The sequence below is a fragment of the Chanodichthys erythropterus genome, chromosome 18 (assembly GCF_024489055.1).
Source record: "Chanodichthys erythropterus isolate Z2021 chromosome 18, ASM2448905v1, whole genome shotgun sequence".
NCBI lineage: Eukaryota > Metazoa > Chordata > Actinopteri > Cypriniformes > Xenocyprididae > Chanodichthys > Chanodichthys erythropterus.
In genome coordinates this window covers 563075-590305 of record NC_090238.1, presented here as the reverse complement: position 1 = coordinate 590305, position 27231 = coordinate 563075, and the positions used below count along the sequence as shown (strand labels likewise).

Sequence of the window (27231 nt, the reverse complement as noted above, 5' to 3'; positions counted from 1 at the left end):
GTAGTTAGGCTGTTATTTGTAGTCAGATGTGTAATATTTTAAGATGCCACTGATTGCTGTGGATAACTCTGGATAGTTTAATGTGTTATGAAAGTTTAGTGGGAGCATAAACATGTTTGACAATTAGGGTAGGAAAAACTACTTAAACCAGGCAGAACTTCAGGTCCAGAGTCAGTGCATTAGAAAGCAGTTTTTAAAGTGAACTTCAGTGGGAAAAAGTGGATGATCCAAGTTGTCCCAAGTATGGGAGCACTTTCTATTAAACGCTTGACAGAAGGTCATGAGCATATGTGGCTGTGTCAAGTGCTTCGACAGATTGATTATGCTGGTCAATGGTGTTCAGATGTGCTTTTCACCAGGACTTGGCTTAAAATTTTATTTTAATAATCTGTCCCCATTTTAACAACATCCTGCAGAACATTTGAGCTCTAACTATGTTATTGCTTTTGTTTTTCTTATCTTTATTTATAATTTTGTTATTTAAAGCAAGACACTCTATGCAGAAACATTGTTCTTTCATGGTCAAATTTGAAATTTTGGGCTTTTCATAACGTGATGTTTCAGACTAGTGGAAATAAAACATCTTTTCAGTGTGCATTTCATTGCGTCATATGTATTTGCCCCTGTAGATTTCAATTAAAATAAATACATATCTTTAAAGGCTGTTTTCTCAAAATGAGTATATATTCTGAAGGGGTTTGTTCATATATCATTTGCCTGATTTTATTGAACATTTATTCCTAAAAACAAGGTAATTTTTGACATCTTGACAATATTTTGTGATTTATGAAGTGGTAAAAAGAGATCTCCAAAATCCCCTGTGTTAAAACATATTGCTCTACTATAGCAACAAAAGGGAAGAATTCGGTTCAGAAATTCAGATTTCTGTTCTGGAAATGTAAGAAAATTAGTACATGATTAATAAAATAATGTATCATTTGCATATTTAAACATAACATTTCAGAAAACGTGTAATACAAAAAAAATTTAAAAATCAATGAGCTGGAAAGTATGATGATATCTATTTGTTTACCCTAATCACCTGTGAACTGCCCACAGTTTAAAAATTGTTTTATAAAAAGAGAATGATTTTGAATGGATTGATTAATAAGAAATGATGATATGACTCTATCTACTAATCTGTCCGTCAGGCATAACGCATGTCTATAGTTTGCTAATGTATTCTCTTGCAGAGTGAGTCTGAATGGCTTTTATGAATGTGGAAGTTAACGTGTTCTCCACCATCATCAGATCTCCTCGTACCCCTGCCGAGCTCCTGGCTCTGTTCCGTTACCCTCGGGACCCCTACACAGTGGAGCAGGCCAGAGCTGGGGAGATTTTTGAGCAGACCCTTCTTCTCATCCAGAGGCATGTCAACCAGGGCCTGATGGTGGACACCAATGGAACAGGTATCTCACACCGCCATGACGCTCTTCAAATGATATATTTTTGGGTGCTGTGATTAAAATGTACAACTAATATATGGAAAAAGAAATGCCTGCTGACTAAATGGTCAGCAGACACGGTGGCGCTTTGTGCTGCAGAAGACACGACTCGCTGTTTTTTCTGGTTATGACAACAGCACAGCTTTCATTGCCACACTATGGCAAAATGGCCCCACATGTTTGGACAAGCCCTGCCCCAATCTGAGCATTTCCCCTCTGGACACATTCACTGACGCAAATACCAAGAAGGGGTTAACACGACTCTATCCAGACACAATTACCTGATCACTGACTACCCTTGTGTAAAAGAAGTGCACTATAGCATTCTTCTAAAAAGAGTGCTTATTATGGTAATAATATACTTTAAATGAATATACTTAATTGTGAACTGAATGTAATGTTTTCAGACACTTAATTGCATTTACAATTTAATAAAAATGTTTTATGGTTTAAATTTACATTAAATGCAATTAGTTGAAGTTAAAATATAATGTTTTAAAATGTACTTTTAATTTGACTACAACAAATTGTACTCTTTTTACACTTGTGTCTTATTTCATTAATATTAAATTATCTGCAAGTACAGTTTTTAAAAAGAAAAAATACTTTAATTATTACTTTAATTATGATTTGAAGTACACTACAAATGCACATTCAATACGATTAAGTGCACTTTTTTTTTCACAGGGGTAGTGTAACGTAGCCAGACTTTTAACTATCATCATAGCGTCTGGTCCACTTTACACCTTATTCTTGCAAATAATCATTCACTTGGACAGAAACAGACAGTTGTGTGTTTTATGTACTGTTTAGTGGCATGTTTATGTAAAATGGTTGATAGTACAATGATATATATATATAAATAACACAAAGTAAATTTGCAGAAATGTGTTCAGACATTTGTCATGTTTTAAACATCTTAAAACATAAGGATTAAGATGAGTACACTAAAATGTGTTCATTATTTAAGGAAGATGTGTTATCACTTAATGTTTATACCATGTATGGCATATAAATGTGTTTTAGACCATGGGTTTTCAAACTGGCAGTGAGGGAGTGACAGGGGGGAGAAAAACTGTAATGTAAAAATGTAATAATAATTAAAAAAATAATAAAGATTAAATAAAATTTATTGAAATCAAATAAATAATACATTTAACAGTTCATTACTATAGTGAATAAAAAAAAAAATAAAAAATATATATATATATATATATATATATATATATATATATATATATATATATATATATATATATATATATATATATATATATATATATATATATATATGTATATATATATATATATATATATATATATATATATATATATATATATATATATATATATATATGTATATATATATATATATGTATATATATATATATATATATATATATATATATATATATATATATATATATATATATGTAAACTCATTTATTAAATTAAATTTTCAGTGTATAAATGAGGTATTTATAAAAGACAGATGCTTTTTAAATGGGATGATCATATTTGGGGGTCCAGGGCCTCTGAAAGATTGAAAACCCCTATGTTAAACTACATTTTTAAAATATTTATAATGTATTTTCTTTATTTTGGATTACATGGCATGTCAACGACCCAAGTGCAGGTTATTTCACAGACATAACAAAACATAATATACAGTTATGCTCAAGGATCTCTCAATTATTAAGTGCCATTAAAAAAATACTTCAAAGATTTGATTCCAATAACTGTAAATACTTTGGCCATCCTTGCAACAATCAGACTGGAACCAGTTTCGACCAGCTCTGGCTTGAGGATGCAACTAACCACCAAATGAAATCATTTTTTAGGGCAATCACTAACAATTATTATTATTATTATTTTGGGTGGCAATAAAAATAGACCTAAATTACTAGTAGCTTTTAAAATGGGTAAAGTAGTATACATAATATAAACATACTTAGATATCAACTTATGTACATTACATATTATAACATATGCCTGCAGAGGGCGCCAATGGCCTGGTGATTGTTGTTGTGAAATAGCAATGACCCACAATTTGCATATTTATAATCGACCCAAACTCACAGCATATGCAGCAATAGAGTTTGACAATTGACTCTCCACACATATAAATAATAGCAGCGCAACACTTGCCTATGAAACACAAAGCGCATCAGACTTTATATGCATTCCCAAATGCACGATATTGGAAACCCAAACACATGCAGAGTGGAGCAGCATTTACTGTGAACAGAGATGCTCTGAAAAACACGTAACCTGAAACCCGCAGCACATATACTAATTTAATTGAATGTCAGACTTTGTGATTTCACAATAGTACAATTCTATATTATGTTTTTTTAAATGGTTTCATTGCAACTGTATTTATGTCACTTTACAAAATAATATGAGCCCAACACTAATTAATGATGTCTTTTATTTTTTTTGGTTAGATAATTTTTTAAATGTGGTCTACACTTTACAAAAACACCCACTCTTCCCTCTCTATTTTACAGCCTACCGCTACAATGACTTGGTGTCCCCGCGTTTCCTGGATATGATAGCTAACCTGTCTGGCTGCACTGCCCATCGACGCATCAACAATTGCTCGGACATCTGCTTCCACCAGAAGTATCGCACTCACGATGGCACTTGTAACAACCTGCAGCACCCCATGTGGGGCGCCTCGCTCACTGCCTTCGAGCGCTTGCTCAAGTCCGTCTATGACAATGGCTTCAATCTCCCACGTGGCACCACTGAGAGATGGCACAACGGCTTCCCTCTGCCACTTCCACGTCTTGTCTCCACCACCTTGATCGGCTCGGAGACCATCACCCCAGACGATCGCTACACGCACATGCTTATGCAATGGGGCCAGTTCCTGGACCACGACCTGGATTCAACCGTCGTATCCCTCAGCCAGTCGCGTTTCTCCGATGGACAGCTGTGCACCTCAGTGTGCACCAACGACCCACCTTGCTTTCCCATCATGTTTCCACCCAACGACCCACGGCAGCGGCGCAACGGAGCACGGTGCATGTTCTTTGTGCGCTCCAGTCCCGTTTGCGGCAGCGGAATGACCTCTCTGCTTATGAACTCTGTGTATCCTCGTGAGCAAATGAACCAGCTCACATCCTACATCGATGCTTCCAATGTTTACGGCAGCTCGCATCACGAGGCCGAGGAGATTCGGGACTTGGCCAGCCATAGGGGCATGTTGCGCCAGGGTATCGTGCAACGCACCGGTAAGCCGCTGCTCCCCTTTGCAACTGGGCCGCCAACAGAGTGCATGCGGGATGAAAACGAGAGTCCCATTCCTTGCTTTCTAGCTGGTGACCATCGTGCCAATGAGCAGCTTGGGTTGACGGCTATGCACACGGTTTGGTTCCGTGAACATAACCGAATAGCCAGTGAGTTGCTTCGTCTCAACCCCCATTGGGATGGTGACACCATTTACCATGAGGCACGGAAGATAGTCGGAGCCCAGATGCAGCATATAACCTACAGCCACTGGCTGCCTAAAATACTGGGTGAGGCTGGCATGAGGCTCATGGGTGACTATAATGGCTATAATCCCAATATCAATGCCGGCATCCTCAACGCTTTTGCCACCGCTGCCTTCCGCTTCGGTCATACGCTCATTAACCCCATTCTATACCGGCTCGATGAAACCTTCCAGCCCATCCAGCAAGGACACATCTTACTTCATAAAGCTTTTTTCTCACCCTTCCGTATTGTGAACGAAGGTGGCATTGATCCTCTGCTCCGTGGTTTGTTTGGAGTGGCAGGGAAAATGCGAGTGTCCACTCAACTGCTTAACACAGAACTTACCGAACGCCTTTTCTCAATGGCGCATGCAGTGGCACTGGACCTCGCTGCCATGAATATCCAAAGGGGCCGTGACCACGGCATACCCCCGTATAATGACTACCGGGTGTTCTGCAACCTCACATCCGCGCAGAATTTTGACGATCTGAAGAATGAGATTCAGAACCCCACTGTGCGAGAGAAGCTTCAAAGGTTGGCCACATCCATTGTTATTAAAAGCCACATTTAGCATTTTCTGGGTGTAACGGTCTGTTCTGCTCGCAGGCTCTACGGTACACCTCTAAATATCGACCTGTTTCCTGCACTGATGGCTGAAGAGCTGGTGCCTGGCAGCAGACTGGGACCAACCCTCATGTGTTTACTGGCAACCCAGTTCAAGCGTCTGAGAGATGGTGACCGGTAAGACTTTTTTAATTCAGTCCACACTTTTTCTCGTTCATCAGAAGTAAATAATGTAACAATATGAACTATGTATGAAGAGTTTGGTTCCAAAACGCGATAAACGCCATTTTCAGAAAAATTGAGTTTCTGCCAAAATCAGTATTGTATCTGGTCGGTAGTGAAAAGTCATTTATTAATTTTGTGCAAAATGCGATATCCGTCATGTTATTCTGTCATGTTTTTTCCCTTTCTTTCCAAAATGCGACAAACACCAGTCTCCTTTTTCTGCAGAACGCGATATATCCGCTCAACCAATCACATCGCACCATTCCACCCAATGTAAACATTAAAGGCTTTTTTAAAAACGTTTTTTTAATACCAATGTATTTGGCAAATGCGTTTATTTAACCGTGCGGTGGCGCCAGATACTCGTTAATCGGTAATGACAAATGATTTATAACATTAACATGACCCGTTAATTTCATTTTGGGAGCGACGGCTGAATGTAGCCTATTTTTAGTAAAATGCCTGTATATTAGATAAATATTGGCAAATTTTAGACTCTGTCATATATGTGAATCAACTTATTTTGTTGTGTATTTTCAATTTGAAAATAACTTATATTGATGGATTAATTGCATTTTGAAAAAAAAAAAGTGTCATGGATTTATTGCATTTTGGGAAAAAAATATTTTGAATTTTTAAAATCATAATGTAGATTTGAATTTTTAATGTTTGAAACAGAAAATAGTGTTTTTTATCTTGCCACTTTCTTGGTAAAGAAAACACCTTTTTACTCAAATTAATCAAAATGGAGTTATTGCGTTTTGGAACCAAACTCTTAATATATTTATATATCAGTGTTAATTTTGTTGACGAATAATTTTCGTCATAATTTTCATCAACAACATTTTTTCACGGATGAAAACAAGACGATGACTAAATAAAAATGTGTTTTGAATGACTAAAACTATGATTGAAATCTGGGAAGATTTCCAGTCAGGACTGCTGTCCTGTGTGGAAAATGCGCACACTTGAAGTGTAACATGCTGATCTAACCGTGGGAAAACGCAGCGCCATTGCGCCCTCTACAGGCTCGTCCAGCAGCACTTCAGACTGCTTCGCAATTAATGAATAGCGCACATTTATGACAAGAGATTGCTTATAAGCTAATGTTGATGAATTATGATAATGTTTACTATACGATGTTTATATGGTAGTATGTTTTAGACGGTTGTAAGAATGCATATTTATCTCCCTCATGAGCAGCTGCAGTGCAGACTGCAGACATTTCAGAATAAGAGTCACGTGTGTTTCAGGATGGTTTATAATTATTATTTTTTCCTGGTCATTATTGTCACTTTGTTTACACAAAAAACTGTATTTAATTTAATTCATAGTAAACTACTGTATCTTCTTTCAGGAAAGAAAGACTAAGAACATTATTCAACACATTTTTCAATATATTTTACAAGTATAGGGGTTATTATAGTTAACTAAACCTAAAACCAAACAAATCTTCATTACTTGAAATAAACATTAACTGAAATAAAAAATAAATATATATGTAAAAAATGTATAATTCTAGTTTCTACGCTTTAGCTTAACCTGAGGTATTAAAATAACAAACAGAAATAAAAACTTATAGACATTTATAAGCAAAAACTAAAAGACATGAACACAAAAAATTACTAAAACTTTTAACTAAAATTACAATGAAAGCAGAAAAACTAAAAATTAAATCTAATAACATTTTTAAACGAAAACTATAATAGTACCTAAATGATAAGTGTGTCAATCCCTAAAAAAGTACTGAATTTTGCTCTTTTGTGTCTTTTTTGCACTTGAACGGTCAAAAACCATCCGCTTTGGCAGAAGATTTAGTTGACTAAAATCTAAAACAATTTCCGATGACTAAAATATGACTAAAATTAAATGGCATTTTAGTCAAAAGACTATAACTAAAACTAAATCAAAATTTGCTGTCAAAATTAACACTGATATATATATATATGTATATATAGTTCAGTCGTGAAACTTCAGATGGAGCAGGCTGATGGAGAAGGTCCTTTACATGATAGTAGTCACATCATTTACTACACGGCACAAGCTGATTGGCCTCTGCTGATCCTGCGGTCAATGAGATTGCTTGCTCAACTTTTAAATCGTCTGGTTCAGTGGTCACTGTAAGCTGGTCCTACAGCACATTATCAGAGTTCCTCTGAACCCCTCCACCTCCCCAGCTCCACCTGTCAAAATCTGCTGTGGGATTTATGTAGGCATATTCATGCAGCATCAGCATATCTTACATGCTCACCCCAGTGTGTCTGTGTATCTGTGTCAAAATCCATACTTGCTACTGCCAACTAGTGTTGTCATGTTTGATATGACTTGCTCTCTTCAGATGAACACAAACAGAGAACTTATCTGAGTCCATATAATAGAAGTGGTTGGGTCCCTCAAATCTGACACATCCCGAACTAATATGACAGTAATCCACATGACCCCAGATGATGAATCAATGTCTTCTGAAGTGAAATGATAGGATGCGTGTGAGGCAAACACTAATAGTTAAACTGTAAATCATAATTTCCAGCAACCTGTGTCACGAGTGTTGTGAGCTCACATAGGGTATGTGTTCATTATATGGACTCACTTCTAAAAACCTCCATTTGTGATCCACAGAAGAAAGAAAGTCAAATACAAGTCACATTCTCAAACGATTCCTTCATATCCTTGTAGGTTTTGGTATGAGAACCCTGGCTCCTTCAGTCCGGCGCAGCTGACCCAGTTGAAGCAGGCGTCTCTCGCCCGGGTGCTGTGCGATAATAGCGACAACATCACCCGCATCCAGTCCGATGTCTTCAGCGTGGCTGACTTCCCTCACGGTTATGGAAGCTGTGACGATTTACCTAAGATTGACCTACGTATGTGGCAGGACTGCTGTGAAGGTACGAGACTTGGATTGTACTTTTTTAGCTGCTTTTTCCCCCCTAATCACCTAATCAGTTTGACATGACATGATTTGAGATTTAACATCAGTTGATGTATTGGCCTCACACCAGTGTCAGGGTTAGGATTAGTCCCATTGTGTTTTTGTTCATGTGTCTGTTTCATGTATATGTGCTGTGTCTCATTTCGAAGGCTGTGTCCTCCGCAGGTCGCATTCGAAGGCTGCATATGTCATCAAGGATGTCTTAATTCAGAAAAGTAACCGTAATAAAATTGACTGCTGTTCCTCGTGAGGTGTAAAATACTGTAATTTCTTTCTTACTTTGCAATCTACCAGTTACTGTTCTTAAATGAGACCGCCTCAATGACGTATGCAGCCTTCAAATGAGACCTCTGGAGGATGCAGCCTTCGAAATGAGACACGTCTATCCTTTTAGCATAGCCTTCATCGTTTCCTAGTTAGTTTCTGATTATTGTCACCTGTTGCTTGTTTAGTTCCTTTGTTAACTCGTGTGTTTTTGTACTCCTGGTTATGTTCAGTTCAATGTTGGAGTGTGGATAGTGTTTCTATTCATCCTAGTATTCTTCTTTGTGTGTATGCATTTGCTTACCACTGCTATAATGGAGACAATCAGTGTGTGTAAGCAGCCATTACTCCAGTCCTCAGTGTCAATATGCTGATTTGATGCACTATTATTATCAATTATTATATGGTTCTTTTTTTAACAATATTTACTCTTTTTTTTTTTTTTTTTGCTTATAATTTTTGTGAAAACAAATATTTTTTCAAGATTCTTTGATTGGATAGAACATTTATTTAATGATTTCTGAAGGATCATGTGACTGAGACTGGAGTAATGATGCTGAAAATTCAGCTTTTCATCAGCGGAATAAATTACATTTTAAAACATACTTAAATAGAAAAGAGTTATTTTTAAAGCTGCAGTCCAGAAGTTTTGCCTCTTTGTCGCCATCTCTGTTTGAAACCTGCAATTGCAGTTATATGTGGAATTATTATCATTACGAGTGATGTGCATCGGCACGATCTGAACAAGTAACATTTTTGCCACTTTTGTTCTGACTAACTGAGGGAAAAAGCATCAGGCCTACAATAAATCACGCTGCCAATGATGATTAAATCTAACGATCGCTTCGCTCGGATCATGCCAAACCATGCAAATTATTATTACTGTTATAATTTTGTTCTCAAATTGTTAATGTTAACAACATTAGCATTGCATGACTGTGTAGTTAGTGTGTATTAGCGTTACCTGTAGATTTCAATTTCTGTAGTCACAGTCCAAAGTTTTTTGCTTTTTGACTACGGGTGAATCTCCAGTTGTCACTGATGATTGTCATTGGATCTTTCTGGATTACAATCAACCATCAAAATGATGTTTAATTATTGCAGCTGCTGTGAGAAAATGCTATAAATCATCCGTCACCTGCAGCATCCTCACATGATATAGCCCCATAGCAGGGACTTCTTCTTCATGTAAACAGACGTGACGTAATGACGCAAAGACGAACGGCTGCATGCTCGAATATCCCGCGGAAACCCACCAGTACCGATTTTATTATAAAACATTATTACAAGCTTACCGTTGTGAATCGAGCTAAGGTTGAGATGGTTTTGAACATTGGCTGGTTATGTACTTGCTCAAAAATTGATATTGGATCATTTTTAACCAAAAAAAAGGTACGGACTGCAGATTTAAATTGTAATAATATTTCACAATATTATTGCTTTTACTGTATTTTGCATCAAAAAACTGCAGACTCGGTGAGCAGAAGACACTTCTTTCAAAGTATCACTAAAATATCATGATATCATGGATCATGTCAGTTATTATCGCTCCATCTGCCATTTTTCACTATTGTTCTTGTTTGCTTACCTAGTCTGATGATTCAGCTGTGCACAGATCCAGACGTTAATACTGGCTGCCCTTGTCTAATGCCTTGAACATGAGCTGGCATATGCAAATATTGGGGACGTGCATATTAATGATCCCGACTGTTACGTAACAGTCAGTGTTATGTTGAGATTCGCCTGTTCTTCAAAGGTCTTTTAAACAAATGAGATTTATATAAGAAGGAGGAAACAATGGGGTTTGAAACTCACTGTATGTCATTTCCATGTACTGAACTCTTGTTATTCAACTATGCTGAGGTAAATTCAATTTTTGAATCTAGGGCACCTTTAATTGTTCCAAACTTTAGTGTGTATTTATTTACTTACATTCTTGACTATGACAGGAACATTTGTATGAATTTGGACACTCAGTTGCTTTGTATTACTATGTTGAGTTCTCTGTAATAGAGCTTGAAGATTGAGGACTGTACAAACATTAAAGGCTCGTAATGCTGTAATGCTCTGGAATGTGGCGGGGGTGACTGAGATTTCACAGAGTAGGACATATGTGTCCTGATAAGCATCTTTTATTTACTTTTGTATGCATTATCAGATGGAAGACTGTACTGTCTTCAGCCGTGAATTAAAGGTTTACTGGAACTTCAGAGAAGCCCCTGATTCCTATCTCTCAGCCATATCCTCTGCCCTGACACGCTGATAACTGCATCACTGTGGCCGTCTGTCTTACATCGCTTCTATGTAATTGTAATACAGTTCTGAAAAGCCACATTTTTTACTCTGTATGTTATTAATTTTAATACAGAAGTGTCTAAGAAGTACATAAGATTGTTAGTATATTATAAACAATGTGAAAGAGGATCGTATCAATTTGTCCTGTTGTGTTACATTTCCGAGTCCATTCACACATGCCCAATCTCTCTCAAATTCATTCAAATAAATGGCACACTACTTTATTTCATTTAAGAATTCCATCTAATGTCCAGCAGATAAAATAATTAACAAAAATGAACCGCTATTATTATCCATCCAGTCAGATTATTTCTTGCATAACACTGAATGCCACAATGCGACACACTGACATAGCGTTCATAAATCAGCATGAACGTAGGACTGTCTGTTGGTGTCTGTTTTCACAGGTCTGTTGTCAAGTGTGCAGTGACCTCTTCTGCCTTTACCATGTGACCTGTGTTTGCAGCACTTCACATGTATCACTAAAGGACCTCTAGTTCTTTAGGCTTGTACAGTGTGATATTTTAATCCCTGTAGTGTTTTTCTTGCATCAAATAAAAGACTGAATCTTGCCCCTGCAGACTGTCGCACTAAAGGTCAGTTCAACGCCTTGTCGTACCACTTCAGAGGTCGCAGGTCAGCGGAGCACAGCTACGCTGAGGAGAAGAATCCTGCCGGCAACCTCACTGACAGCAGCAGGTAAAACTCAGTCAGCCTGTCTTCTGTAAATTCTAATGAAGTTAATGATAATAGAAGTGGAAACACTTTACAGTAAGGTTACATATAACTAATATGGTAACTAATATTACAAAATACTGCTAAAGCATTTATTAATCTTAGGTAATGTTAATTTCAACTACATTATTCAAATCAAAAGTTATATATTATTTAAACGAGTTAACATGAACCAACAATAAACAGTTTTTATTAACTCACAATGACGAATAAATACTGTTGCAAATGTATTACACATATAGCATCTCTACTGAAAAAACAAGCAAATCCGCTGTGAAACTGAAGCTCACGCAGCAAGAGCGCTGGATAAAACACTGTGGTGGACACACGGCGTAAGAAATGTGACCCTGTTGTAAAGTGTTACCATAATAATTAATCCATAATTGTAATTAGTCAAAGAACGTGGATGTTTTAGGTTACAACATTTTGGATTATTTATTTATTTTACTTTGTTTTTCAGCACTTTGGAAGATGCTCAAACTGCAGTAAACGTAACTGTATCACCAAAGTCAAGCACTGAACCCTCCGTTAAGGATTTCCAAGACTTTGTTGCTGACATGCAGAAAACTATCACAAGTTTACGAAAACAGGTTAGGACACACGATTCACATTGCAATAGAGGCTTTCACACTGAATAGCTGTAGGAACTCAGTTAGAGGAATAGTTCCCCGAGAACGAATTTCTCCCCCGGGCCATGTTCCTGCTTGCATTCGCACCGGGAATAGGAACTCTGAAGCGTCCGACAGCAGTGTCTGTAAGCGCGGCGTTTACAAATGCTAAAAACTGATGTTGTGATCAGAGCTGTGTTTGTTGTGTGTCGTCGGTTTCATGATAACGAAGATGAAATGTAAAAACATATTTTACGTGACTGAAAGAGTGGGGCTAAGAGACGAGATCTCCCATGACATCTTTCAGTATTAATTATCATCTAGGCAGAGAAAAGAACACAATGTTTACACAGTTTTTTAAAAATGTCCGGTGCCAGTGTTTAACATGCGTTTGACCGATCAACGTCACTGAATGTTCCTTTAGTGCTGGTTTAGACTCGCTAATTTACTTCCCCCAAAAGGCGTTCCTAGAACTAAAATCATTCCTAGTTCCTCCGGTGGAAAAGCCCCTAATGCCAAGCTGCACTACATACTTTGTACATTTATCTAAACCTTTATCCATTTATCTAAGTTTATTCTGGCACAGAAAATAAGACTGAGTCACATTAAAGCTCTCTGAAGGGACCGTTTGGCCCTGCACTCAATGCCACATTCAAAGATCAGATAAGCACATATTTCTGAGCTGTGAGGGAACGCACATCAGAAGAGCAGATATCAGACTAACACACAGAAACATCCTGCTGAAGTGTAGTCTGATTTCTATCTATCGATATCAAGTATAGGCTCGGCAGTGTTATTTTATTTTGAATTCTTATAGTTCACACTATTTTATAGTGTCTCTCCTCTGTCACGCTTTATAAAGCAATAGTTTGTCCCAAAAGTGAACATACACATTATATACTCACCTTCATGTAATTTCAAACTTAACTGCAAAATAACTGCATAAATGTAAATGTAAAATCTTGATAGGAAGGTTTTTGCGTTCTTCTGTGTAACACATGAAGTAACTGACTGTAATTTTCCATACAACTACAATGAATGGAGTAGACCAGCTTTTAAAGATTACACTCAAGCTTAAAAACATCATCAAAATTGTACATACACCTCATACATAAAGTCTTCTAAAGCCGTATGATGCTTGTGTGAAGGACAGTCAAAATATTTACTTGAGTTATTTATTAAGGGTGCACCGTATACAATTATATGATCAATAAGTCATTGCAACATGCTATCCATCAAAATAATTTCCATCTAAATATTATTTTGATTGAAAGCCTATAAGCCTATTATAATGACTAATAATAATGACTAATTATAATGACTAATAGCCAATTTGAATTTTACATAAAAGTTTAAGGCAGTAACAGAGCTTATGTTTTTAAGTTAAATAAGTTTAAAAAGTTAATGAGTTAATGTTTGAAACATAGTAAACAAATCATTATTTTCTCACTACAGAGGAGGAATATCAGTATATCAAAGGTATCAAAGTTATTGTAAAACAGTTGAGATAGTGAAAAGCGAAGTGAAAGCTCCCGTGCCCCTTTATAAAATGAAGATCACAATCTTTAAATTTACTGCTTTTGTGTTTCACAGAAATTATGACAGAATTTTAGAATTTTTCTGCTGAACTATTCCTTTAAAGTACCGCTATTACGCTTTTCTCAGATATTATCTTTTATGTGGTGTGTAATATGGATGTTTGTGAATGGAAACAGTCTGCAAAGTCTAAAAGATCAAAGTGCAGATAAATGAAGTTATGGTCTCCTAAAAGAAAGAAGCAGTCCTGAACGGCCTGAAACGAGTCGTCGGTAATTCCAGTCTTACCTTCTGCTGAACCAAGTAAATTTGCGTAATACCAGCCTATGGTTTTCACTGGCTGCCTGCAAACAACGTCTACTTTGGCTCGCCCTCAAACACTGTAGTTGTAGCTGAGGCCTGGAAGAGTTCGGTTTGTGTTGTCGACATGTCGAGAAGACGCTGTTTTCTGCGCTGGTGTTGATACAGTATGTTTTTCGACCTTGGATAAACTTTTCTCTCTGTTGAAACTGACAGATAAAAAGACTTGAAGGTCGTCTGAGCAGGACAGACTGCGCAGATGAGGATGGGAGAGAGCGGGTAGATGGAGAGAGCTGGAAGAAGAACCCCTGCAGCACATGTCAGTGTAAAGTAAGTTCATCGGTGCACGGAAACACCAGTGACCCCAAATACTGTGTAGAAGTCTGGGAGACTTTAATCTTTTTTTTTTTATGATTCATACTTATTTCCTTCAATGGGCAAACAATATATTCAATTTACAGATTTAAATGTTTTGTAAACCCCTCCCCATAGCCCACCCAAACAGCATGTCAGGTACAATTATTTGTAGATTGTATTTATTTGTGTCTGTTAGATCTACAATAGCAATCAACTTGAAATTAAAAAAAAGAATGAAAGCACAAAAATAACAAAATAAATCATTTACATTCTTACAATGTCTCTCACCACAAGGACTTTAGAGATCCTCAAGAAATGCCAAATATCTACCCCACCTTCTCTCATAAACCTGTTTTTTCGAGTAATCTGTGTGACATTTTTTCATATTCTGCCACCTTCCCCAAATCTGCAACCCATTCTTGAAAAGATGGTGAACCTACTGACCTCCTTCCCCTCATAATAATTTATCTCCTATCATAATACTTATTTGAATCCACTCAGTCATCTCATCATTGAATTATAGACAAAATATTATCCTCTCCTGGAGCTTTACTACCAGTCCTAAAAGTCCCACATAATAGATGTCTAATCTGTAAATTTCTCCAAAATTGTATTTTATTAAGGCCAAAGTTTGTGTTAATTGGCTAAATGATTTCAAAGTGTTATTCTCAAATCCCCTAACTTGAAGATACCCTTCTCCATCCATTCCTTCCAGAAAAAAAGTTGACTTTCTGATACACAATTTAGGATTCAACCAGATACTTGAAGCTGTGTTCAAGAAGGGGTTAAATTTAAACATGTTTCCTATTCTCTTCCAAATTGATTGGAGATGAGATATTATGGGTGAGACTGCACTTTTTGAGGTGTCTTAATGGACAAGCGTTGCAGTGGTGGAAGGGGAAGTAGGATATCTCGTTCAACATTAAACCAAGGTGGGTCCTCTCTGGGGGGACGGACCAATGAGCCAAATGTCTCAGGCTGAAGGCGTAATAATAAAACAAAAGTTTAGGAAGGCCCAGTCCTTCTTTGTCAACTGGCTGTTGCAGCTTGCTCATATGCAACTGTGGGTGATTATTATTCCAAAGAAATGATTGCAATATTTTTAACAGTTTGATAAGCTAACCAGAGGAATCTCTACTGGGATTGACTGAAGTAAATAATTAATTCTTGGAAGGCAGTTCATTTTAAGAACATTCACATTACCCCAAAGAGACAAATTTAGTGATGATCTCCCTACATCATTTGAAATGTTTTGTAGTAATGATTCTAAATTCACCCTTCCTTTAGTTTATGAGGGAAGAGAATAACAGGGTATCTCATGACTTGTTTGGGACACTGAAAGGGAGCGGGCTGAAAAAATGACATAGGGCAATAAGCTGTCAAAGGAAGATCTTCAGACTTTGACCAGTTAACTTTGTAACCAGAAAGCTTAGAAAATGAATTGATAATCTCCAATAAACATGGCACTGACTTTTGAGGCTCTGAGACAAACATCATTATGTCATCTGCATATAGCATCAGTTTATGGACTGATCCCTCCACAGAAACCCTAGGAAAGCTTGTACCTTCTCTTATAGCTGCTGCCAGAGGTTCTAAAGCCAAGCAAAACAGCAACGGAGATAATGGAGATCCTTGACGGGTCCCTCTTGCCAGCGCAAAATAAGAAGAAATTTGTCCATTAGTCTGTACTTCACCTTGGGGTCACGTATACAGTAACCGTATCCATTTTAGAAAAACATTCCCAAACCCCAAAAATGTTAACGTCTCAAATAAGTACTCCCACTCAACACAGTCGAACGCTTTTTCCGCATCCAATGAGATTGCTGCCACTGGACCATCGGTGTCAGCCATTGACCACATAACACTAGTAAGTGTTAAAGAGGTGTTAGAATGGAGAAAAAAACCTTGGAAGAACCTCTCATCATCTTCAGGGACTGGTACAACTAATAAGTCTCCTAATATTATCCGCCCCATTTCTACCATGTATAAAACCCTCCTGATCCCCATGCACTAAAGAGGTAATATCCCTGTCCAACCTGTTTGCCAAAATTTTAGAAAGTATTTTAACATCCACAGGAATTAAAGAAATTGGACAATATGTCTTACAATCAGCCGGGTCCTTGTCCTTTTTAAGGATAAGAGTAATTGATGCCTGCATCAATGTAGATGGTAGCTCTTCTTTCTCCATTGCCTCATTATACAAATTCAGCAGCAGTGCAGATACCTCAAGTTCATAACACTTAAAAACTAAATCCATCTGGCCCCAGAGACTTAGAGGAGGGTGAGGACCTGATTACTTCTATCATTTCTTCAATTGTAATAGGGGAGTCAACTTCACTTTTCTGTTCCTCTGTCAGCTTGGGTAAATTCAGTGAGTCCAAAAAATCCCTTATATCTCTATCCCCTGCCTCACAAGTATTTCCTAAAAACTTCATTACTGTCCTCTAACTTGGTAACAATTATTCCTTCAGCAGACTTAATAGAGGGAATTAGAGATGACATTTCATTTTGTTTAATATAGTTTGCAAGAAACTTGCCTGCTTTGTCACCAGATTCAAAATATTTCTGTATTGCCCTAAATAACCCAAACTCCACCTTCTTGGATAATATATCATTGTACTTATATGTTAACTGAGTTAAATATCTCAGGCCTTCATAAGTAGTCTTTTTCAACATCTCCAATTCACTTTCTTTAATTTTCTTTCCAAATTAGCCAGGTCTCTATTATTTTTTTTAGAATATGAAGCATTCTGTATAATATAACCCTTAACACTGCCTTCAGAGATTCCCAAGCGATTCCTGCCGAGGGCGCAGTTGCCAGATTTGTCTCTTCGTAAATTTTGATTTGAGTTTTAATGCCTCCTTAAACTCTGGTCTTTGTAAAAGTGAAGACTTACAGTAAATCTCCATCTGTAACAACGCTGCCTAGCAAAAGATTTACACATATTTTGTAATTTCACGTAAGCTTTGGGCATTTTACTCTTCATTAAATTGCTCCGGTCAAGCACTGAGTCAAGCACCAGATTCAGATCCCTGCCTAAAATAATATCACACTGCCCAGCTTAAATTAATGAAAAAGTAGAATCATCCGTATTTGGTGCATAAACATTGGCTAATATTATTTTCTGCTCTTGCACTTCTGCCAGTATAATAAGAATTCTCCCTTATTTGTCTTTAATTCGCTTTATACTTTTAAATTGTAGCTGCTTACTATTATTACTTGTACCCACATTATAAAATACCTTCCCCATCCAACCTCCCAGTGACTTCTTGCTTCCTTCTGTAAGAGATGAGTTTATGAAGAAACACTACATCATATTTCTCCACCCTTAGTTTAGACATAACCTTCCTTCTTTTAATTGGATGTCCTAACCCTTTTACATTCCATGTGATGCAATACTCTAGATAGGTTCAGTACCAGCTTTCATAAAATATATATATATATATATATATATAAAATACCAATTATAATCGTACATGCACAAATTTGCCACTGACACCCCAACCCCAATTTTCACGAAAATATCTGCGCTTGAACAAGAACAGAGTGCAAAATTGTCAAGTCATTATCAAGAAATGTCCTTTCATCAACCAAAACTTGACGGTCCATGACTTGCATGCAGGTGAAACACCATCGCCGCAAAATGTTCAATCTCTGGTCAAAATGTATGACCTCAAAACAAAATAGCGTTTACAATGACTCAAGACATATTAATGAAATCAGGACTACTATAAAACATCAGATCTCACTTTAAGGATCTGTTTCAGTGACATACTTCATGGCTTCTTTTGGGCAAGTGAAGTGTTAATGTCCCTCGCTAGTCTCGGTCCTTAGGGTCGCTGGATACATCATTGCAAATTTCTCCCCATTTTGATATATATATCCACTGTGACTACAGGCCATTGCATTTTCATGTACTTAACTTGTGCTTATAATTAATTAAATAATTAATGTATAAAACCGTTTTATGACGCCCACCATTTAAATGTTTAGGACGATATTACAAACGAGTAGAAACATAATTATGTCATTAAAAATGTATTATAACGTTATTATAAAAACTTCTTTATATGTAATTTATATGCAAGTAGCTTACAAATCAATTAATTTTAACCTTTAATATTATGATGATGTACCGGCTGTGGTCCCCTGTATAGTTTACAGCATTAGTTGAGAAAGATTTTTTCTTTGAGGAAATTTGCCAATTTCTGCACCTTTACTGCAAATTAATCATTATTGAATTGAAGGTAATCAAATCGAAATCAAATCACAAACTTCTGGATCAAAATCGAATCCAATTGTGAAATTTGTGTCAATTGCCAGTCCTAGTGTCAATAAATGTTTTTTGTTTGTTTGTTTACTTGAAGCAAATTGTTGTTTTTTTCCATTTATTTTCTTGTGGGAGTGCACCAGAATGCTTACTTTATATGTTAAAATCACAAGATTTTTCATACAGTAATGAAACGAGTATTTATGAGTGAGTCATTGAGTCGTACATCCAAACAGATTTTTTAAAAAGAATTAATTCAAATAAAATACATCTTAAAATAGACTGCAGCAATTAATATTTTGTCAGAACCTCTAGTAATAAATTACGTTATTTCATTTAGTTGTCATTCAGAATCGTGATCTTAGTTCGACAAAAGAAAAAAGTTTAATTTATCCAGAATTGTGCAGCTCTAAGTTTCTTTAACACTTATTTATTTAATCTTCATATAAAATATAAGAAAGATTTGTTTACATTTTATTTTTTATTTAAAATTATTTGTTGTTTGCCTTAATTAAAAATGCATTGGTTAAATTCAAACTTTTTTTCAACTGTCCTTTTTTTGAAAAAAAAGTTTATTAAACTTTTTTCAATAATTATCGATACCGAACAATATGAAACTGTCACGATCACCGTCTGCCCCTGTCAAGTTTCGGACTACATTTCCCATCATCCCCCCTGTCAATCACATGCACTCACTCCACCAATCACCTGTTGCCACATACAGTCATGCACACTCCACACTAATCACCACACCCAGCTGATACGCATTACCTGGACTATAAAGGACTCACACATACACCACCTCACCGCGAAGTCTTGTTTACCCTGTGTGACAATTCTGAGCGTTTCCCTGTGTTTATTGTCTGCCTGTTTATCGTTACCGATCCTGCCTGTTTCCTGTTTATCGACCCGTTGCTGCCTGTCCTGACCCTTGCTTTGTATACCGACCTGTGAGTGATATCTGCCTGTCCTGATCATTGCCTGTTCCTTGACCACGATTCTGCCTGTTCCTTGCTGTTCCTGTTTGCTCCTGTTTGACCCTGCCTGTACGACCACTCTCACTTTAATAAATGCTGCACATGGATCTCTGCTTCAGTCCCGCTTCGTTACAGAAGACTTCGCCACCACCACGATCCAGCAGCTTTCCCGGAGGATCTCTACACGGTATGGACATCAATCAATTGTTGTTGTGGAGTACGCAGGGCACACGATCACTGGAGGATTACATCACAGAATACCTGAACATTGCATATTATTCAGATCTGCCTGACTGTGCACTTATTGACTTTTTCTGCGATGGTGTCAACCAACCACTCAAAGAACAATTAATTCGTGAGGGACCCCGTTCTTCTCTTAGTCATTTCCTGGACTATGTGTTATTGACTGTTGGTTCTCCGTTTACCGTGGGGGTCGCGGAGGAATGCGACACCGAGATAAACCACGTAATGGCCGCTGCGCCAAAGGACATTCACAAAATGGCGGCTACCACCATAACAACACCGAGCCACATCTCCGCTGATCGCCCAGAGCCACGTCAAGCCTTCGCAGATCGCCCAGAGCCACGTCACGTCTTCGCTGATCGCCCAGAGCCACGTCACGTCTTCGCTGATCGCCCAGAGCAACGTCACGTCTCCGCTGATCGCCCAGAGCAACGTCACGTCTCCGCTGATCGCCCAGAGCAACGTCACGCCTTCGCTGATCGCCCAGAGCAACGCCACGCCTTCGCTGATCGCCCAGAGCAACGTCACGTCGCCGCTGATCGCCCAGAGTCACGTCAGGTCTCTAGATCAGTCCGGGAGTGGAGAGGGTTGCGTTCCAGTGTGACCGATCCACCGTTGATTTCAGTCCGAACAGCTGGCATCCCCAAGTCTCCGTTGGCCGCTTCGCTCTCAAGCCCAGTGGCCGCTTCGCACTCAAGCCCGCCGGCCGCTTCGCACTCAAGCCCGCCGGCCGCTTCGCACTCAAGCCCGCCGGCCGCTTCGCACTCAAGCCCGCCGGCCGCTTCGCACTCAAGCCCGCCGGCCGCTTCGCACTCAAGCCCGCCGGCCGCTTCGCTCTCAAGCCAGCCGGTCGCTTCGCTCTCAAGCCAGCCGGCCGCTTTGCTCTCAAGCCAGCCGGCCGCTCCGCTCTCAAGCCAGCCGGCCGCTTCGCTCTCAAACCTGCCGGTTGCTACGCTCTCAAGCTCGCCGGTTTCAACGCTCTCAAGCTCGCCGGTTTCAACGCTCTCAAGCTCGCCGGTTTCAACGCTCTCAAACACGCCGGTTTCAACGCTCTCAAGCTCGCCGGTTTCAAAGCTCTCAAGCTCGGTTGCCATGGACTCGTGTTCGCCGATTGCAGTGGACTTATGCACCCTGGACGCGATGGACGAAATGGCTGCTTTGCCAGTGCCCACGGGCAAGATGGCCGCCCCTGCGGTGCTCAAGGATGCAGGGGTTGTTCCAGCCATTGAGTCCGCTTCAGCCAGTGAGTCTGCTCCAGAAACCGCTCCAGTCGGTGAACCATCGCCTCATCCTCGGAAGAGGAGGAGGAGGAGGAGGAAGGCTCCATCTGTTCTTCCCCCTCTTACGTCCAAACGTCTTGTCCTGCCGGCGCCACCTGTGCTCCTCGCTCTGCCGGCGCCACCTGTGCTTCTTGCCCTGCCGGCGCCACCTGTGCTTCTTGCCCTGCCGGCGCCACCTGTGCTTCTTGCCCTGCCGGCGCCACCTGTGCTTCTTGCCCTGCCGGCGCCACCTGTGCTTCTTGCCCTGCCGGCGCCATCCACGCTTCTAGCCCTGCCGGCGCCATCCACGCTTCCAGCCCTCCCGGCGCCACTCAGGAGTCTTGCCCTGACGGCTTCACCCACACGCCTGGCCCTGCCGCCGCCACCCGAACCCCTTGCCCACGAACCTGCGACGGGCCCCGCTGAAATCCCTAAGAACTTTTTGGGGGGGGCAGTATACCTAGGGGTGGGGAGTGTGTGGGTGGGAACCCTGCACGGCCGCGGTCATCAGCGGTCCCTGAACTGCCCAGACCACCTGACCTGCCGTGGCCGCCTGAGCCACCTGACCTGCCCAAGCCACCTGACCTGCCGTGGCTGCCCAAGCCGCCTGACCTGCCGTGGCTGCCCGAGCCGCCTGACCTGCCGTGGCTGCCCGAGCCGACTGAACTGTCGTGGCCGCCCGAGCCACCTGACCTGCCGTGGCCGCCTGAGCCACCTGACCCGCCGTGGCTGCCCGTAGCACCTGACCTGCCGTGGCTGTTCTGGAACCTGCATTGGAGATTCCGTTCCTGTCAGCTGTTTAATCTCCAATGCACCCACCCCCCCTCCCTTATTGGTGTCATCTACGGCGCGAGGTCGCGCCTTCCGGGAGGGGGGCGTTATGTCACGATCACCGTCTGCCCCTGTCAAGTTTCGGACTACATTTCCCATCATCCCCCCTGTCAATCACATGCACTCACTCCACCAATCACCTGTTGCCACATACAGTCATGCACACTCCACACTAATCACCACACCCAGCTGATACGCATTACCTGGACTATAAAGGACTCACACATACACCACCTCACCGCGAAGTCTTGTTTACCCTGTGTGACAATTCTGAGCGTTTCCCTGTGTTTATTGTCTGCCTGTTTATCGTTACCGATCCTGCCTGTTTCCTGTTTATCGACCCGTTGCTGCCTGTCCTGACCCTTGCTTTGTATACCGACCTGTGAGTGATATCTGCCTGTCCTGATCATTGCCTGTTCCTTGACCACGATTCTGCCTGTTCCTTGCTGTTCCTGTTTGCTCCTGTTTGACCCTGCCTGTACGACCACTCTCACTTTAATAAATGCTGCACATGGATCTCTGCTTCAGTCCCGCTTCGTTACAGAAACATTTTATGATACATTTTTAGCTGTATCGCCCAGCCCTAATTTTATGATCAATGCGCTGTAGTTTTAAAACATATAATGCAATGCAATACAATGATGATTGAGAGATGAACAAATAAACCTTCAGCAAGAGATGATGATCATATTTGAGACTCACATTTGAACATGATTTTTTCTGAAAAATGATGTATGGATAATCAATCCTGTAATATTATTATGAACAATATAAAAGTTATTCTTACGTTTACTATATAAAAATCAGTAAAGATTTCTCAGCAAACGCGTGAACCACGACCTGAAGAAGGACGTTTGTACAGTTCTACTAAAGGCCTTTTACTTGATAAAAACTATAAACTATGGCATATTGTACCCATAGATACCATTGTTCATACTGGCATGTGCCTGCTATTTGCGGTCCACTTTGCTAAAAAAATAAATATTACATTTCTGCAAAGGGTGACCACAAATTTATTCACATTTCCTGCAGAAAAAAACGTTTTAATCCATGCCTGTTGCATTTTCTATACAAGTTACCAGCCAAACGGTGTTTTCAGTTCTCAGTTGTTCCTGTGTCTGTCTTTGTCAGGGGGCCCAGGTGACGTGTTTCGTGGAAAAGTGTCCGCCGGCAGCATGTCTGAATCCTGTGACGCCCAAAGGCTCGTGCTGCCCCATGTGCCTCAACCAGCCGTCACAACCGCAGGATACAGAGCATCGCGTATAACCTCAGGGCACTTAACCCATGTGACCTTGAGCTCATGCCTCCATTTGGTCTATAGTTGTGTTTCAGGGTTTTTCTGTTGTTTGTCATGTATTGGTTTGTTTGTTCGCATATCCTCAGACACCCACTACAAAGAACCAAAAATACACTGCCTTAAAAAGTATTTGAACAGATGAATGTGGGACCCTGTTTTCCTCCTCAGGCCTGTTAACTGGGAGACAACTACCCAAGGTGTTCATTTACAAGACCAGAGATGAGCGACCCTGGTCCTGGAGGAACGGTGTCCTGCATTTCAGTTCAAGCTTCAGCCCTAATCAAACATGCCTGAAAAAGCCAAAGTCTTCAGGATTACTTGAAAATTACAGGCAGGGGCACTCAAAAAATATTTAGGCCTAGATTTAAGATTTATGTCATTGAATTGCTTATAAAAATTCCATCCATTTGGATTACAGAGTTGTAACAAAGTATTAAATGTATTGCGATGCATATTTGTCAGTTATGCATGAAACGGATAAGATTTCTGTAATAGTACTAATAAACTGAAGGAGTTTAAATACCCAATAGCCAGGTTTATCATCAATAAATCTCATATATTTAAACTAACTGAATATTGCTTGTTCCACAGCTAGCCATATTTTAACCAGATTCATGGTGCTTCTAATCAGTTTGAGTAAATGCATTTCAAATATATGATTATTTAAATAAAATCAAATAAATGCAAGTACTTAATAAACTTTGCCGTGTTTTTTTGGATGCGGAATGTATGACTGACAAATATGCATCACATTAAGTTCATGAGTTTATGTTATAACTGTGTAATCCAAATGAATGGAAATTTTATGTGCAATTCAAATACATAAATCCTAAATTTAGGCCTAAATATTTTTTGAGTGTGTGTTTAATCAGGGATGGAGCTGAACTCTGCAGCGCAACGTCTTTCCAGGACCCGAGTTTCCCATTTCTGGTTGTTTAATGGAAGAAGCATTCTCAGGCTGGAGATGCTGCAGAACTGGTGCTATCATGTCAGCGATTTACCCGAGTCTTACGAGTGTTGTTTTATGCATTTAATTTTGCAATATGCAATGCATCATACAGTATATACACTCATTATGTGCTTTTTAAATCCACATTTGAGCGAAAACTTGTCGTTTTGTAGTTACGCTTAAGAAATTTTAAACGTTACTTGTGCTTTTACTTTGTTTAGTGTGCATAGTATGATATTCTGGACACATGTAGAACATTAGTTCCCGCTTTGTATCTTCCTCTCATGTGAAGAAAAATGTGAATACCTTGAAACAATCTTTGCAATGGGGAAAAAAACTCTACTGATCACCAAATGTTTGTTTCCCTTGGCAACTGCGGGTTTTCTGAGACCTGAACTTTGGGCGTTCTTTGCTTTATCTTGACAGAAAGCTGTTATTGATGTTTTTGGTTTGGGAGCGACCGAGGTGAAGCGTTTGGGAAGCGCAGCACTGAGCTGAAGTCAGCCTCTCTTCTGAAGTGTTACTGTACTTTTCTATAAAACTCTGTCCTACCAGCACAGTATTTATAACCTTGTCATGAATGAAGGTCCAGACGTTTCCTTTCTTTTCAAACAGTGGTCAGAGATGTAAACCGTTGTGCCTCATCACAATACATCACTCGTACCATACACACTTCTCTCGTTCAGCAGACGCTTTGATCCAGCAAAAGAGAAATATTTGGAGATGGGAATTGCATTTATGATTCTGATTCCATTAATGATTCGTTTTAGTGCCTTGAGTAATCACTAAATGATGCTGTAGCATTTAAACTGGTTCATAAGAGTCATGGGTTTGAAGCAGCGAGGACTTGAGTGCTTTCTGTGTGTTTTTCTTATTGTGTTTTTTCACACGCACAGTATTTGTCACGTTCCGTTTAGCTTAAAGACTCGGCGTTTGCTTTGATGCTGTAGAAAAACTAGTTTAGTTGTTAACTACCATTCAAAAGTGTTGAAAGAGTCTCTTCTGCTCACCAAGGCTGAATTTATTTAATTAAAATACAGTAAAAACAGTAATATTGTGAAATATCATTACAATTTAAAATTACAAAGTAAAAAGTTAATGTAATTTATTCCCCATGAATCTTCAGAAATCATTCTAATATGCTGATTTACTGCTCCGTTATAATTGGTGCTCAAATTCTTATTATCAGTATTTTTGTTTTTTTTTTCAGGATTCTTTGATGAATAGAAAGTTCATAAGACAGCATTTATTTTAAATCAGTTGTACATTATAGACTGATTTCTGAAGGGTCACGTGATGCTGAAAATTCACAGGAATAAATTATACCTTAAAAAAAAATACTGAAATAGAAAACAGTTCTTTTAAATAGTCATAATATTTCACAATAGTGCTGTTTTACTGTATTTTTAAATGCAGCCTTGGTCAGCATATGAGCCTTCTGTCAAAAATATAAAAACTAAAAAAAATCTTTATTCTAAACTTTTGACCAGTATGTCTATATTGTATATATTATTATTATTAGTGGTAGTAGTTTATATATATATATATATATAAACTAGACTCCAGGAATTCTACAACACTTCTTTTTCTGAATGTAAAGTTCCCCCATACTGTATTATAGTAACAAAGGCCAATCATGCGTCTGTTTTGTTTAGAGGACTAGTAAGAAGTTTTTTTGGCTGAACTGGAAGCCAAACCTGCAGCGCTGAACCACGCGTCTCTCCTCAAAACATTCCACTGTATCCTGATTGAACATCATCAGCGTAACAGGTCATCAGAGTCACTGTTTGCTTGTACAGTTCTGGTGGTTAGTGATTGGGAAAGTGACTGTGATAGTGGTGAGAGCAGCTGAGTGTTAATTGTTTTACCATGTTTGACCTGCGTTCAACATTTTTATTTCTGTTATGTGACTCTGTGTCAGTGTTTTATTACTCCCAAACAGCCTTCCTTCCTTCCTTAATGATCTAACAACCTCTAGAAGATCCTCCCCCAAACCAAACTGTGCCCACCTGCCATGGAAATGCACTGCCCTGCGAGACTGAACACGCTCTAACTAGTGGTCAATATGATTATCGTTTGTTTTTTGTTTTGTTTTTTGCCAAAGACTGTTTGCACTGCAACATATGCCTTTCAACAATAAAATGGCCACCTATGAAACATTGGCTTTTTTATTTCCAAAATATGTTGTCACATTTATACATATTTATTTATTCATTTACTGTCTATAGCACTTCACTTGCGAAAAATAAGTTTATTCAAATGTGCTATCAGTATCTTATTTTTAGTGCAAAAGTAAAGTATACTTTCAGTCTGCTTTTTATGTACTCCTGAGAAAGGTTCATTCTTGCGTTATGCACACATTTGTGCTTCAGCAAGAACCAATGAGGTTCATTCTCATGTTACATTTTGAGCTTTGAGCAGTTTTGGTTCATATACAGTCATGAAAAAGTAAACCTTTTTTAATTCTATGGTTTTACCTATCAGGACATAATAAAAATCATCTGGTCATTAGTAGGTCTTAAAATTAGGTAAATACAACCTCTGATGAACAACAGCATGACATATTACACCATGTCAATATTCATTTAACAAAATAAAGCCAAAATGGAGAAGCTATGGGTGACAAACTAAGTACAACCTATGATTTACCTTGATTTTTTTTCTTT

General features: G+C 39.0%; 1 protein-coding gene across 6 annotated transcripts in view; it reads left to right on the top strand.

Annotated features, from left to right (window-relative positions):
- LOC137006925 (peroxidasin) overlaps positions 1-27231 on the top strand; it is a 100563-nt gene that overhangs the window by 50729 nt on the left and 22603 nt on the right. For 4 of the 6 annotated variants that reach the window (XM_067368083.1, XM_067368080.1, XM_067368084.1 and 1 more), the window contains 8 exons: positions 1252-1409; positions 3956-5459; positions 5532-5666; positions 8391-8599; positions 11784-11901; positions 12398-12527; positions 14598-14711; positions 23451-26709. In XM_067368083.1, coding sequence (XP_067224184.1) covers positions 1252-1409; positions 3956-5459; positions 5532-5666; positions 8391-8599; positions 11784-11901; positions 12398-12527; positions 14598-14711; positions 23451-23585 — 2503 coding nt within the window. In that variant the 3' untranslated portion in view covers positions 23586-26709. Of the gene's footprint in view, positions 1-1251; positions 1410-3955; positions 5460-5531; positions 5667-8390; positions 8600-11783; positions 11902-12397; positions 12528-14597; positions 14712-23450; positions 26710-27231 lie in introns of those variants that run through there. The other 2 variants (XM_067368082.1, XM_067368081.1) reach the window with 1 other exon arrangement.